The following is a 16,461-nucleotide window of genomic DNA, read 5'->3' on the forward strand; positions in this document are numbered from 1 at the left end:
GGAAACAACGTTGATTCAACTAGTTTGTACCCAGTGGGAAAGCTTGGTAACTTTCAGTGCCTTCGGAAAGTATTCAGACTTTGACTTTTTCCACATTTTGTTACGTTACAGCCTTATTCTAAAATTGATTGAAATGTTTTTTTTTCTCATCAATCTACACACAATACCCCGTAATGATAAAGCAAAAGCAGGTCTTTTAGAAATTTTAGCACATTTTTTAATAAAAAAAAAAACAGGATTGTGCGATTTACATAAGTATTCAGACCCTTTACACAGTACTTTTTTGAAGCACCTTTGACAGCGATTAGAGCATTGATAGTGTCTTGTAGCGTCTTGGGTGTGACGCTACAAGCTTGGCTCACCTGTTTTTGGGGAGTTTCTCAGATTCTTCTCTGCAGATCCTCTCAAGCTCTGTCATGCAGGATGGGGAGTGTTGCTGCACAGCTATTTCCAGGTCTCTCCAGAGATGTTCGATTGGGTTCAAGTCTGGGCTCTGGCTGGGCCACTCAAGGACAGTCAGAGACTTGTCCCAAAGCCACTCCTGTGTTGTCTTGGCAGTCTGCTTAGGGTCGTTGTCCTGTTGGAAGGTGAACCGTCGCCCCAGTCTGAGGACCTGAGGGCTTTGGAGCAGGTTTTCATCAAGGATCTCTCTGTACTTTGCTCCGTTCATCTTTGCCTGGATCCTGACTGGTCTCCCAGTCCCTGCCGCTGAAAAACATCCCCACAGCATGATGCTGCCACCACCATGCTTCACTGTATGGATGGTGACAGGTTTCTTCCATACGTGACTCTTGGCATTCAGGCCAAAGAGATCAATATTTATTTTATCAGACCAGAGAATCTTGTTTCTCATGATCTGAGAGTGTTTAAGTGCCTTTGGCAAACTCCAAGCGGGCTGTCATGTGCCTTTTACTGAGGAGTGGCTTCCGCCTGGCCACCTTAAAGGCCCGATTGGTGGAGTGCTGCAGAGATGGTTGTCCTTTATCGTTCTGGAAGGTTCTCCCATCTCCACAGAGGAATTCTAGAGCTCTGTCAGAGTGACCAGCGGGTTCTTGGTCAGCTCCCCAACCAAGGCCCTTCTCCTTTGATTGCCCAGTTTTGCTGGGTGGCCAGTTGGCCAGCTCCTGGAAGAGTCTCGGTGCTTCCAACCTTTTTCCATTTAAGAATGATGGAGGGCCACTGTGTTCTTGGGGACCTTCAATGCTACATAAATTTTTTGGTTCCCTTCCCCAGATGTATTCCTTGATTCAATGCTGTCTCGGAGCTCTGCGGACAATTACTTTGATCTCATAGCTTGGTTTTTGCTCTGACATGCGCTGTCAACTACAGGACCTTATATAGACAGGTGTGTGCCTTTCCAAATCATGTCCAATTAATTGAATTTACCACAGGTGGACTCCAATCAAGTTGTAGAAACATCTCAAGGATGAACAATGGAAACATTCTGAATACTTATGTAAATAAGGTATTTCTGTTTTCGCTTTTTCATTGTGGGGTTTTTATGCAGATTTCTGAGGATTTAAAATAAATGTAATACATTTTAGAATCAGGCTGTAACATAACAAAATGTGGTAATGTCAAGTGGTCTGAATACTTTCCAGCGGCACTGTAGCTACTGAGAACAGAGGGGAAGGTAAGAGTCTAGACGTCTTGAGAATAATTTGTTGGGGAATGAGAATAATTACATTTGGATCACCCATATACTGTTGGTTACACTAAACCCCTCACAAAGTGTGGTTGACAGCATTTGTGTGATGTTTGCCAAAGCACTTTAAAAAAAAAACTTTAACCTTTATTTTACTAGGCAAGTCAGTTAAGAACAAATTCTTATTTTCAATGACGGCCTAGGAACAGTGGGTTAACTGCCTGTTCAGGGGCAGAACGACAGATTTTGTACCTTGGGGATTTGATCTTGCAACCTTTCGGTTACTAGTCCAATGCTCTAACCACTAGGCTACCCTGCCGCCCCATTCAGATGTATTGTCGTGTGGAAGATGTATTGTCCATGTTGTCCACACTGCTACCTGCTAAAAACCTGTTGTTTCTCACAACCACATTCCAGATTCACTCCCACTATTACCCTCTCTCCCCTGTCTCACTGTCACAGACTGCTTACACCTTATGGTAATGACCAGTCTCTGGTAATGCAGTATACACACCCCATCAGATCTACAAGTACGGGAACTCTTTGTTCAACATTAAACACAAACAGAAAGTTGTGTCTTCGATTTAACCAATTTGATTCTCAAATTCAAATTAGAATAGAACCACACTAGTCAGGGACTGTTACTGCGGCCAAGCTCCTGTCTTTACTGTGACAACCAGGAGAATGATGGATAGTGTGTTTCGCCCCAGGTGAGCTGTGGAGATCACCTTATCGGCATGGTAACCAGAATGGTGAAGCGATCCTCCTCTAGAGCAAATCTCTTCTCACAAGAGAGAGAGGCAGGTTTCAGCAAGACCCACAGGCCCCACAGTGGTCCCCAAATTATTTTCTTTCCACTGGGACCCACCTAAAGCCTTTCAACTTTTCGCATGAGTCATCATGGAAATACAAATAATGTTTCTAACCATGACCTATACCCTCACAATATTCCCCTCCCCCTAATATGCGTTTCCAAGATGTCTGTATCATTGTAGCACAGGTTGTTTGCCTTGTAGTCACATGGTTTCTGGTATCAGAACTCCTTGTGCAGGCTCTCTCTTTCCGCAGAGGTCAACTACTGCCCTCTTCAGGGCTTTTCTAGTCACTAGTGATTTAGGGTGTGGGGCTCAGGTGTAGTCTAGACAGAATCAAATCAAATTGAATAAAACTTTATTTGTCACATGCGCCGAATAGGTCTCATAGGGCGGTGCACTATTGTCTGGGTTAGGGGAGGGTTTGGCCGGGGGAGGCCGTCATTGTAAATAAGAATTTGTCTTTAACTGACTTGCCTAGTTAAATAAAGGTAAAAAAAATAAAAACAACAATGCAGTTCAAGAAAGAGCTAAGAAAAGATTTTAATAAATAACCTAAAGCAAAAAATTATAAAAAGTAACACAATAAAATAACACTAACGAGGCTATATACAGGAGGTACCGGTACCGAGTCAATGTGTGGGGGTACAGGATAGTTGAGGTCATTTGTACATGTAGGTAGGGGTGAAGTGACTATGCATAGATAATAAACAGCGTGTAGAAGCAGTGTAAAAACAAATGGGGGTGGAGGGGTCAATGTAAATAGTCCAGGTGGCCATTTGATTAATTGTTCATCAATCTTATGGCTTGGGAGTAGAAGCTGTTAAGGATTTTCCCCTCCCACTCCCACAAGCTCCCACAGCCCAAGCCTACACACCCCTATTCTAGCATGTGGCTTTTAGATGCTAGGCTCTATCCACAGAACTGGCTTTTGCTTTCTTTGTCTTACCAATTCATTTGCGATTTTAGTTCTCCATGTTGCTTCACAGTGCTTTATGTTTCTTTGTCTTTCCATCTGTGTTCTATGTCATATCCTGTCTTGTGCTGTAGCTTAATAGTGTGTCAGTGCTTTACAACATCCCCAACCACCCTCCCTCTTTGTTGTACCCCTCTTTCTCCACTGTGATGTCATATCCTCCTTCATATACCATCCAATCACAGTCCCCCATAAGGACATAGATCAGTGTTTCCCGAACTTGGTCCTCGAGTACCCCCAACAAAACACAGTTTCGTTGTAGCCCTTGACATACAAACCTCATTCAACTCATTGAGGGCTTGATGATTAGTTGACAAGTTGAATCAGGTGTGCTTGTCCAGGGATATAATAAAAATGTGTACTGTTGTGTGTACTCGAGGACCAGGGTTGGGAAAACTGAAATAGATGACCTGGATATGACCTTTGACATTTTGACAGAGGGGGTAAGCATTCCAGCGGGTCGATTATTTCTTGAGCGGATCGTTAGGGGGCCGGAACGTAATTACAAATAATAAGTATAATGCAAACTGACTGCAAGAAGCCCAAATGTGTAGGAATACATTTGATCAGATTTCCAGGGCCTCCCGAGTGGCACAGCGGTCTATGGCACTGCATCGCAGTGCTTGAGATGTCACTACAGACCTGGGTTTGATCCCAGGCTGTGTCACAGCAAGCTGTGACCGGGAGAACCATGAGGCGGTGCACAACTGGACCAGCGTTGTCCGGGATAGGGGAGGGTTCAGCCGGCTGGGATTTCCTTGTCCCATTGCGCTCTTGTGGCGTACCGGGTGCTGGCAAACTGACTTCTGTCGCCAGCTGGACTGTGTTTCCTCCAACACATTGGTGTGGCTGGGTTAAGTGAGCAGTGTGTCAAGAAGCAGTGTGGCTTGGCAGGGTTGTGTTTAGGAGGATGCATGACCTTCGTCTCTCCCGAGTCCGTAGGGGAGTTGCAGTGATGGGACTAGATTGTAACTACCAATTGGGGAGAAAAAGTTGTAAAACATCAAAAAAATCCCAAATTAAAATCACTTGGAGCTGATTTACTGGTGTCTTTCGTCTTTTATGTCCAACATTAAAAAATAAAAAAAATTGGGGGGCCAAATAAAATATGCAGAAAACTTGGGGGGTGGGGGGCAAATAAAATCACCCGCAGGCTAAATTCAGGCCAGCGGACCGTCAGTTGGGGAACCCTGCCCTATCGGTGCTCTCTGCTCTATACTGTAAACAACACAGATTTATATGGTTTTTTGTTTGTTCTTTTTTTGTCATTATCTTATTTGTTCAGTATTAATACCGATGTGATATGTACTGTACTCTGAAGTAGTGATATACTCTGCATGTACTACGCACATGGTATGGTGTTGTTATTACTAGTTCTGTTCTGTGCTACGCCATTGATAAAATGTTGTTTACAACTGGGTGGGTCTGGGCCATTCCTACTGTATGGCTCACTGAAGCCTTCTGTAAAACGATGTGTGTGTTGTTTACAACTGGGTGAGTCTGGGCCATTACTACTGTATGGCCCACTGAAGCTTTCTGTAAAATGTTGTTTACAACTGGGTGAGTCTGGGCCATTACTACTGTATGGCCCACTGAAGCCTTCTGTAAAATGTTGTTTACAACTGGGTGAGTCTGGGCCATTACTACTGTATGTCCCACTGAAGCCTTCTGTAAAATGTTGTTTACAACTGGGTGAGTCTGGGCCATTCCTACTGTATGGCTCACTGAAGCCTTCTGTAAAATGATGTGCGTGTTGTTTTACAAACCATTGGTCCACGAAGGATTAGTTTGATTAGGATCTTGTTGATATAATGTAAGTATTAAGAATCCTGTCTCTGTTTTCCCAGGTGCCTCCATTCCATGACCCCTACAGGGAGCTGCACCCTACACTGAAACTCAACGAGATGGAGACCAGCGTAAGGCCCTGTCCCTCCATCAAACCATCCCATAAACAGCCTCAACCTTCAGCCACCTCAACCTTCAGCCACCTTACTCGCTCTCTCTCTCTCTCTAGAAACTTCTGGGTCGTCTGTGTGAACAGAACAGGATTCTAAAGGACCAGGAAGCAGTGGTCCACAGGCTGAGGATGGACAAGGTAGATAGAGAAGTTTTACCACTAAAATCTTCCCCTAATACTCTGCCAGCTCCAGGATTCTAAACATTTCAAAGTCCAGGCGAGTCCAGCTGAAGACACCGCATGTCTATTAGTATATCCTTTTACGAAATGTATTGTATTTATTTATTTATAAGGGACAATGCACATTAATCAACATCAATATTACAATAATACAAAATCCATGTAAATGTGCCAAGGTTAGCCAAAAGCTCATTTGCACCTGTCGTCAATGGGCAGGTAAGGGCCTACACAGCCACTATACAAATACTCACTAAAACAATACAACATACAAATACATTACATTCAACAATATATCATTCTAACAACAACAACCTCAACTGTTATCTTACATGAGGAACCACAGATAACTCGTGTACGTACTGGTTTGGATAGATTTGAGCAACAATCAGTGCAACTTCTCAAGTCCATGGGCATTGCATTCCAGTATTCCAGTATATTGTAGCTCTAACAGAGAAGGCAGATTTACCAATTTTACTGTGTTGAAAAGGGACAATGCAACCCCCTTGAGTTACTGTTCTTGTTATCCTGGAGGGGCTTTCCTTGAGCATGATATGCCAGTTTAGGTGTGGAGGGGCTTTCCTTGAGCATGATATGCCAGTTTAGGTGTGGAGGGGCTTTCCTTGAGCATGATATGCCGGTATAGGGGTGGAGGGGCTTTCCTTGAGCATGATATGCCAGTTTAGGGGTGGAGGGGCAAGAACATGCAGGATGTTAAAGACCAGGCTTGCATCGACATAATGCTTAAACTATCCTGACTAAATAAATTATGTTTGTAAATTATATGACAAAGGTGACAAATGTTTGGTTTGTTATCAAAACTCTTAAGTGCTTGTTTGTAGAGTGATTCAATTGGTTTCAGAATAGTAGCTCCTGCTTGTGACCAGCATGTGAGGCAATATCTCAGGTGTGAGAAGATCACAGCATGCATGGATAGTTTGGCGTTCTCCAGAGGAAGGAAAGGTCTTACAAACCTAAAGTTGAATAATCCAATCTTGACAGTGTTAATTACCTTCACATGTTTCTTAAATGTCAAGTTGGAGTCCAAAATGATGCCAAGATACATTAAGTTAGACACAACTTTCAGATTCTCCCCATTAACAAGAACAGCTAGTTGGGAAGAATCAATTGATTTCTTAGAGAAGTATATACAGTCTTGTCGATTTGTTAAAATTACATTTGAACCCTTTGACCTCTAAATACAAATACAAATGCAGGCAAGAATTAGTCATTAATTTAGAAACATGTAACATAGCTAGTTGTTAACAACTAGTTGTCTATTTTTCTGAGTGTACATACAGAACTGTATTATCTGCATACATCTGTATGTTAACTTGTGGGTAAGCAAGTGGGAGATCATTTATATAGATGGTAAACAGAAGGGGGCCTAATATTGACCCTTGTGGGACCCCAATGTTATAGTAAAGAGAGTCCGACTGAGTGTCCCCCTGTTACGATCAATTAGGAGTGGTGGTGGGTGGAATCAGGCGCAGAGAGCAGGGTTCAGTCTTTCCTTCAAATTTATTCCCCAGTGCAACAAAACAGTCACGCCAACACACAGGGCGTATAATAGGTTGCCGGTCCAAACAACAGGACAAAATAGTCCGGAGAATAAATGTACAATTAACTCACACCATCAAACACTGAGTAACACAAACAAGCCCGCACAAAATACCCAGCAGGCCTAGTGCCCTTAAATACCATACAAACAAACCTAATACAAAACAGGTGTAAATCAAATCAAATTTATTTGTCACATACACATGGTTAGCAGATGTTAATGCGAGTGTAGCGAAATGCTTGTGCTTCTAGTTCCGACAATGCAGTAATAACGAACAAGTAATCTAACTAACAATTCCAAAAAAAACTACTGTCTTATACACAGTGTAAGGGGATAAAGAATATGTACATAAGGATATATGAATGAGTGATGGTACAGAGCAGCATAGGCAAGATACAGTAGATGATATCGAGTACAGTATATACATATGAGATGAGTATGTAAACCAAGTGGCATAGTTAAATAGTTAGAGTGGCTAGTGTACCCAATTACCCAATAACCAAAAACAAACAGAAAGGAAATCGATGGCAGCTAATAGGCTGCCGACGACGACCGCCGAGCACCGCCCGAACAGGAAGAGGCACCGTCTTCGGCAAGGTTCGTGACAGTACCCCCCCCCCCCGACGCGCGGCTCCCGCAGCGCGCTGACCCCGGCCTCGAGGACGACCCGGAGGACGAGGCGCAGGGCGATCCGGGTGGAGGCGATGGAAATCCCTCAAGAGGGAAGGATCTAAAATGTCCCTCCCCGGTACCCAGCACCTCTCCTCCGGACCGTACCCCTCCCAGTCCACGAGGTACTGCAGGCCCCTCACCCGGCGTCTCGAGTCCAGAATAGCTCGTACTGTGTACGCCGGGGACCCCTCGATGTCCAGAGGGGGTGGAGGGACCTCCGGTACCTCACTGTCTTGTAGGGGACCAGCTACCACCGGCCTGAGTAGAGACACATGAAACGAGGGGTTAATACGATAATAAGAGGGAAGTTGCAATCTATAACACACCTCGTTTATCCTCCTCAGGACTTTAAATGGCCCCACACACTGCGGCCCCAGCTTCCGGCAGGGCAGGCGGAGGGGCAGGTTTCGGGTCGAGAGCCAGACCCTGTCCCCTGGTGCGAACACCGGGGCCTCGCTGCGGTGGCGGTCAGCGTCTCTCTTCTGCCGTTCACTGGCCTGCCTGAGAGAATCCTGGACTGCCCGCCAGCGCTGTACCCACTCCTCCACCGCAGGAGCCTCGGTCTGACTCTGATGCCACGGAGCCAGGACCGGCTGGTAGCCCAGTACGCATTCGAATGGCGACATATTCGTGGACGAATGTCGAAGAGAGTTCTGGGCCAACTCTGCCCATGGGACGTACCTCGCCCATTCTCCTGGCCGGTCCTGGCAATACGACCTCAGAAACCTGCCCACTTCCTGGTTTACTCTCTCCACCTGCCCATTACTTTCGGGGTGATAACCAGAGGTAAGGCTGACCGAGATCCCCAGACGCTCCATAAACGCCTTCCAAACCCGAGACGTGAACTGGGGACCCCGATCGGAGACGATATCCTCTGGAACCCCATAGTGCCGGAAGACGTGGGTAAATAGAGCCTCTGCAGTCTGTAGGGCCGTAGGGAGACCAGGCAATGGGAGGAGACGGCAGGACTTAGAAAACCGATCCACAACGACCAGAACGGTAGTGTTCCAATGAGATGGGGGAAGATCAGTAAGGAAATCTACCGAGAGATGGGACCATGGCCGTTGTGGAACCGGGAGGGGCTGTAACTTCCCTCGAGGAAGGTGCCTAGGAGCCTTACTCTGGGCGCATACCGAACAGGAAGAGACATAGAGCCTCACATCCCTAGCTAAAGTGGGCCACCAGTATTTCCCCCTAAGACCCCGCACCGTCCTATCAATCCCCGGATGACCCGCAGACGGTAGTGTGTGGGCCCACCGAATCAACTTACACCAAGCGGTACGTAACTTCTACCAGTCGGACACTGTGTAAATCAAATCAAATCAAATCAAATTTATTTATATAGCCCTTCGTACATCAGCTGATATCTCAAAGTGCTGTACAGAAACCCAGCCTAAAACCCCAAACAGCAAGCAATGCAGGTGGAGAAGCACAGTGGCTAGGAAAAACTCCCTAGAAAGGCCAATACCTAGGAAGAAACCTAGAGAGGAACCAGGCTATGTGGGGTGGCCAGTCCTCTTCTGGCTGTGCCGGGTGGAGATTATAACAGAACATGGTCAAGATGTTCAATGTTCATAAATGACCAGCATGGTCGAATAATAATAAGGCAGAACAGTTGAAACTAGAGCAGCAGCACAGTCAGGTGGAAGTTGAAACTGGAGCAGCAGCATGGCCAGGTAGACTGGGGACAGCAAGGAGTCATCATGTCAGGTAGTCCTGGGGCATGGTCCTAGGGCTCAGGTCAGTTGAAACTGGAACAGCAGCATGGCCAGGTGGACTGGGGACAGCAAGGAGTCATCATGTCAGGTAGTCCTGGGGCATGGTCCTAGGGCTCAGGTCCTCCGAGAGAGAGAAAGAAAGAGAGAAGGAGAGAATTAGAGAACGCACACTTAGATTCACACAGGACACCGAATAGGACAGGAGAAGTACTCCAGATATAACAAACTGACCCCAGCCCCCCGACACATAAACTACTGCAGCATAAATACTGGAGGCTGAGACAGGAGGGGTCAGGAGACACTGTGGCCCCATCCGAGGACACCCCCGGACAGGGCCAAACAGGAAGGATATAACCCCACCCACTTTGCCAAAGCACAGCCCCCACACCACTAGAGGGATATCTTCAACCACCAACTGTAGGCGCAGGTTCAACCCTCAACGCTCGCTCGATGTCCGCGTCCACCTCCCATACCACTGGGGCCACCAGCCGAGAGGCTGGAAGGATGGGAGTGGGTTCGATGGCCCGGTCCCCGGTGTCATAGAGACGGGACAGCGCGTCGGCCTTAGTGTTGAGGGAACCTGGTCTGTAAGAGATCGTAAATCTAAAACGTGTAAAGAACATGGCCCACCTAGCCTGACGCGGATTCAGTCTCCTCGCTTCTCGAATATACTCCAGATTACGGTGGTCAGTCCAGATGAGAAAAGGGTGTTTAGCCCCCTCTAGCCAGTGTCTCCACACCTTCAGGGCTTTTACCATAGCTAGTAACTCCCGGTCCCCCACATCATAGTTCCGCTCCGCCGGACCCAGCTTCTTAGAAAAGAAAGCGCAGGGACGGAGCTTCGGTGGCGTACCCGAGCGCTGAGACAGCACGGCTCCAACCCCAGCCTCGGACGCATCCACCTCCACTATGAATGCTAACGAAGGGTCCGGATGCGCCAACACGGGAGCCCCAGTGAACAGTGCCTTCAACTGGTTGAAGGCTCCATCAGCCTCTGCTGACCACTGCAGACGCACCGGCCCCCCCTTTAGCAGTGAGGTAATGGGCGCCGCTACTTGGCCAAAACCCCGGATAAACCTCCGGTAGTAATTGGCAAACCCTAAAAATCGCTGCACCTCCTTTACCGTGGTCGGAGTCGGCCAATTACGCACGGCGTTAACGCGGTCACACTCCATCATCATCCCCGAGCTGGAAATGCGATAACCCAGGAAGGAAACGGCTGGTTTGGAGAACACACATTTCTCAGCCTTGACGTATAGGTCATGCTCCAGCAGTCGCCCAAGAACCCTGCGCACCAGGGAAACATGCGCGGCGCGTATGGCAGAATAAATCAAGATGTCATCGATATACACTACCACACCCTGCCTGTGCAAGTCCCTGAGAATCTCATCTACAAAGGATTGGAAGACGGCTGGAGCATTCATCAACCCATACGGCATGACGAGGTACTCATAGTGGCCTGATGTGGTACTAAACGCTGTTTTCCACTCGTCTCCTCCCCGAATACGCACCAGATTATACGCGCTCCTGAGGTCCAGTTTTGTGAAGAAACGCGCTCCGTGGAATGATTCCACCGCCGTAGCGATGAGAGGTAGCGGATAACTAAAACCCACTGTGATCGAATTGAGACCTCGATAATCAATGCACGGACGCAGACCTCCCTCCTTTTTCCTCACAAAAAAGAAACTCGAGGAGACGGGTGACATGGAGGGCCGAATGTACCCCTGTCTCAGAGCTTCCGTGACATATGTTTCCATAGCCACCGTCTCCTCCTGTGACAGCGGGTACACATGACTCCGGGGAAGTGCAGCGTTCTCCTGGAGGTTTATCACGCAATCCCACCGTCGATGAGGTGGTAATTTGGTCGCCCTCTTCTTACTAAAGGCGATAGCCAAATCGGCATATTCTGGGGGAATGCGCACGGTGGAAACCTGGTCTGGACTCTCCACCGTCGTGGCACCGATGGAAACTCCTATACACCTCTCTGAACACTCGTCTGACCACCCCTTAAGAGCCCCCTGTTTCCAGGAAATAAGGGGATTGTGAATAGCCAGCCAGGGAACCCCCAACACTACCGGAAACCCAGGTGAATCAATAAGGTAGAAACTGATCCTCTCCCTATGATTCCCCTGCGTTACCATGTCCAGCGGAATCGTGGCCTCCCTGACCAACCCTGACCCTAACGGTCGGCTATCTAAGGAGTGCACAGGGACAGGTGGGTCTATCTGTACTAACGGAATACCCAATTTACGGGCGAGTCCACGATCCATAAAACTCCCAGCTGCGCCTGAATCGACTAGCGCCTTATGGTGAAGAGAGGGGAAAAACGCAGGAAAAGAAATTAACAAAAACATGTGACCAACAGGGAGCTCTGGGTGAGTTTGGTGCTTACTCACCTGGGGTGGCCGAGGAGTGTTCCGCCGACCCTCTCGACTCCCAGAGGGACTCCTCCAACACCGGTCCGAAGTGTGTCCTCTCCGTCCACAATAGGAGCAGGAGGAGCCCCCTCTGATCCCCCTAGATGCAGCTCCTCCCAACTCCATCGGAGTGGGAGTGGGAGAGCTGGAAGGTGGAATTAACAGGACCCCTTCTGAACGCCCGCGGGCAGCTATCAGGTTGTCCAATCGAATAGACATGTCTATTAGTTCATCCAGGGAGAGAGTTGTGTCCCTGCAAGCTAGCGAGCGGCGGACGTCCTCCCGGAGACTACACCGGTAATGGTCCATCAGGGCCCTGTCATTCCACCCAGCACCAGCAGCTAGGGTCCTAAACTCCAACGCGAATTCCTGTGCGCTCCTCGTCTCCTGTCTGAGGTGGAACAGTCGCTCACCCGCCGCTTTACCCTCTGGTGGATGATCGAACACAGCTCGGAAACGGCGGGTGAACTCCAGGTAGTTGTCCCGAGCCGAGTCTGGACTGTTCCAGACCGCGTTAGCCCAGTCCAGGGCCCTGCCCGTTAAACAGGAGACGAGGAGGCTCACACTCTCCTCACCCGAGGGAGCCGGACGCACGGTAGCCAGGTAGAGCTCTAGCTGGAGCAAAAATCCCTGGCACCCAGCCGCCGCTCCATCGTACTCCCTCGGGGGGAGAGACGCAGTGCGCCGGACCCAGAGGATGACGTAGGTGGAGTAGGTGATGTCGGCAGTGGGGGGGCTGGGGTAGACGTCGGTAGGCCACTCCTCTCCCATCGTTCCATCCTCTCCATCATCTGGTCCATCGCGGTACCAATCCGATGGAGGACCGCTGTGTGGTGGTGAACGCGCTCCTCCATAGTGGGGAGAGGGGTGGTCGCTGCTCCTGCTGATTCCATTTGGTGGTGCGGGCTTCTGTTACGATCAATTAGGAGTGGTGGTGGGTGGAATCAGGCGCAGAGAGCAGGGTTCAGTCTTTCCTTCAAATTTATTCCCCAGTGCAACAAAACAGTCACGCCAACACACAGGGCGTATAATAGGTTGCCGGTCCAAACAACAGGACAAAATAGTCCGGAGAATAAATGTACAATTAACTCACACCATCAAACACTGAGTAACACAAACAAGCCCGCACAAAATACCCAGCAGGCCTAGTGCCCTTAAATACCATACAAACAAACCTAATACAAAACAGGTGTACCCAATTACCCAATAACCAAAAACAAACGGAAAGGAAATCGATGGCAGCTAATAGGCCGGCGACGACGACCGCCGAGCACCGCCCGAACAGGAAGAGGCACCGTCTTCGGCAAGGTTCGTGACACCCCCAAATGAACCCTTTGACTTCTGTTTGTCAGATAGGAATATATCCAACTAATGACTTCAGTTGACACATTAATGGAGGATAGTTTGGATAGGAGGACCTCCTGATTCACAGTATCAAAGGTATTTTTAAGATAAAAAAACACAGTGCTGACTTGATGGTGATCTATGTCGAGTTTAGATTGAATACACTCCAGAAAATAGCAATTGGCTGTTTCGGTAGAATGGTTAGTTCTGAATCCAAATTGCATTTGATGTATGCATTTGATGCATGGAGTTGCCCTGATTGGGGTGATCAGTCAGATGATCAGCCACCCATCTATCAGCTACTTTTGAGAACACTGGAAGAATGCTAATAGTTGGGTAATTTTCCACTAGTGTTGGGTCACCAGATTTTAAAACAGGTATCACTGCAGAAGACTTCCAAGCATTGGGAAGAACCCATATTTGATGGACAGATTAACTACATGTACAATGGGGGCAATCAGAGAATATTCTCATCAGGAATACAGTGTCTAGACCAAATACATATTTTGTTCTAGAGCTCCTGAAGAAGCTAATAATACTGTGCACTGCTGATGCTGAGATTTCAGGAATTCTGAATATTGTTTTATTATTATCTATGGGAGTGAGAACTGCGGTCTTGGTTGAAAATCTCTGAGCCAGTCCCCTGACAGAGTCAACCAAAAAAAGTGTTAAAGGTGGTGGGATATGAAATCGGAGTCTTGAATTAGAATCCCATGAACCTTTCACTCAGGATGTTTTTCTGAATATTCAGGTCCTCTCCCTGTTGGTTTGTTAAGATTTTCCCAAATCACTTTAACATTTCTTGCTTCATTGATCACTTTAAGAAAGAGCTCTGCTTTGGCAAATATTCCTTACCACCTTATTTCTCAGTGCTGTCATCATCTGTCATCATTCTGACCAGACTTCAGTGTTTTTTCAAAGTAAAGATGCTGTTCTCTCATTCGCCTCCAGAGGTCCTCATTGAACCATTGTAGAGAGGTTTTCTGTCTATGTTTACATTTGTATTTTTTATTTAACTTGGCAAGTCAGTTAAGAAAAAAAAAGTGTTTACAATGACAGCCTACGCCAGTCAAACCTGAGCCAATTGTGCACCGCCCTATGGGCAGCCTGATGTGATGCAGCCTGATGTGATGCAGCCTGATGAGATGCAGCCAGGGACTGCAGTGACGACTCTTGCACTGAGATGCAGTGCCTTAGACCACTGCGCCACTCGGGAGCAAATTTGGGTCTTCAATGCTTAACAGATCAGACCAGAGCCCCCGATTATGTCCAAGGACAATAAAAACACAGTCAGAAACAAAGCTGTCATGGTGTTTCTTTTTTATCTTTATTTAACTAGGCAAGTCAGTTAAAAACAAATTCTTATTTTCAATGACAGCCAAGAAACAGTGGGTTAACTGCCTTGTTCAGGGGCAGAACAACAGATGTTTACCTTGTCAGCTCGGGGATTCAGTCTTGCAACCTTTCAGTTACTAGTCCAATGCTCTAACCACTAGGCAACCCTGCCGCCCCAATTTACAATGTGACGTTTTAAATATGGCATGTGAGGTGTCCCATGGCTTCTCTTATTAAATGTAGGTCGTAAATATCTATCTGTTATGTCATATCGATCCAGAATAATGCTATAAAATGCAAATCTGCTAAAGAAAGTAAACATAAAAGTGTGCTCTGGGGTGGAGTTTACTCTTGGTAAATATGTAGGATCAGCTTCCCGGCCCTACTCCAAAACTGACCTAAGGTCAGTGTCTAGGGGCAACTTCACCCTACTCCATAAAAGTAGCCAACCCATGGTCTGACACGTCCGATGTTACCTGCTGTTCCCAGGACAGCCTAGAGTGTGCGCTGGTGGCCACACACCAGGAGATGGAGCTGTACCGGGGTCAGCTGATGGCTGCAGACAAATTACAGCTGAAGAAGGAGACACTGCAGAACCAGCTCATCAACATCAGAGGAGAACTCTCCCAGGCATCCAGCGTAAGAAAAACACATAGCCAGGGATAATTCATGATAATCCATAGTGATCCATTAGATATCATCTATAATCTATAAGTAAATCAAGGAGATCCCTTTAAGGTATCCTGTATAAGTTACATGGGGGATGAATCTAAAATATGACAACATCTCATCTATAAGATCTGATCACCATCAGAGGACAACTCTCCTACTACAGTGTGATAAATATTCTATGGTTGCTTTAGAAAGTGACTATAAGGCTAGAGGCTTCAGCATACAGTCAGGGTTTTTCATGCGTAAAAACTGTGCCTATTGCCACACCCACCACCCAAGCCTCTTTGTTGATTTAGGAAAAACACTGATAGTGTTCATAGTTCCAGGGTTTAAGTGTGTGTTCCAGGATCTGATTGTGTGTTCCAGGCTCTGAGTGTATGTTCTCTCCCCTGCTGTCCAGGTTCTGACAACCAGTCGGATGGAGTTTGAAGCTTTGGAGGACGAGGTCAATGCTATCCATGGAGACCTGTGGGAACAGCTCAACACAGGCGGGCAGGTACACTGGCCACTTAATCTATGACCCACCTAAAGCTTCTGATGTTTTATTGTAGCGTATTGTTTCCAACCAGTCGCCAGTCGAACACTAAATATGAAGCTTTGAAAGGAAATGACTAGAATGGAACTCGAATCTCGAATCTCACCTGCTCATGAACACACCTGTGTGGTTCCATTTTAAAGTTTCTATTGCTGTTCGTTGGCTAATTTCCAGTCACTTACCAGTGTTATCCTAGTTTGCTAATAGGTGAGTCCAACCTTTCCTCCTAATCAGTCATTTAAACAGAATATGAATCACTCATCAACAATAAATTCCCACAAACATTCATTTTCATCATGTCCTATTTATCATCATACTTCTAATGATATCATCTAGAATGTATAAAGTACAGGCGTGGGCAAAGGTTTTGAGAATGACACAAGTATTAATTTTCACAACGTTTGCTGCTGAAGTGTCTTTAGATATTTTTGTCAGATGTTACTATGGAATACTGAAGTATAATTACAAGCATTTGTAAAGTGTCAAAGGCTTTTATTGACAATTACATGAAGTTGATGCGAAGAGTCAATATTTGCCGTGTTGAACCTACTTTTTCAAGACTTCTGCAATCCGCCCTGGCATGCTGCCAATTAGCTTCTGGGCCACATCTGATCTGACTGATGGCAGCCCATTCTTGCAT

At 46.9% G+C, this 16,461-nt stretch overlaps 1 protein-coding gene across 9 annotated transcripts in view; it reads left to right on the top strand.

Annotated features, from left to right (window-relative positions):
* LOC109891617 (pleckstrin homology domain-containing family A member 6) overlaps window positions 1-16,461 on the top strand; it is a 255,848-nt gene that overhangs the window by 190,734 nt on the left and 48,653 nt on the right. For all 9 annotated transcript variants that reach the window (XM_031825481.1, XM_031825484.1, XM_031825477.1 and 6 more), the window contains 4 exons: window positions 5,281-5,349; window positions 5,448-5,528; window positions 15,104-15,253; window positions 15,687-15,782. In XM_031825481.1, coding sequence (XP_031681341.1) covers window positions 5,281-5,349; window positions 5,448-5,528; window positions 15,104-15,253; window positions 15,687-15,782 — 396 coding nt within the window. The remainder of the gene's footprint in view (window positions 1-5,280; window positions 5,350-5,447; window positions 5,529-15,103; window positions 15,254-15,686; window positions 15,783-16,461) is intronic.

The sequence above is a fragment of the Oncorhynchus kisutch genome, linkage group LG5 (genome assembly GCF_002021735.2).
Source record: "Oncorhynchus kisutch isolate 150728-3 linkage group LG5, Okis_V2, whole genome shotgun sequence".
Classification (NCBI taxonomy): domain Eukaryota; kingdom Metazoa; phylum Chordata; class Actinopteri; order Salmoniformes; family Salmonidae; genus Oncorhynchus; species Oncorhynchus kisutch.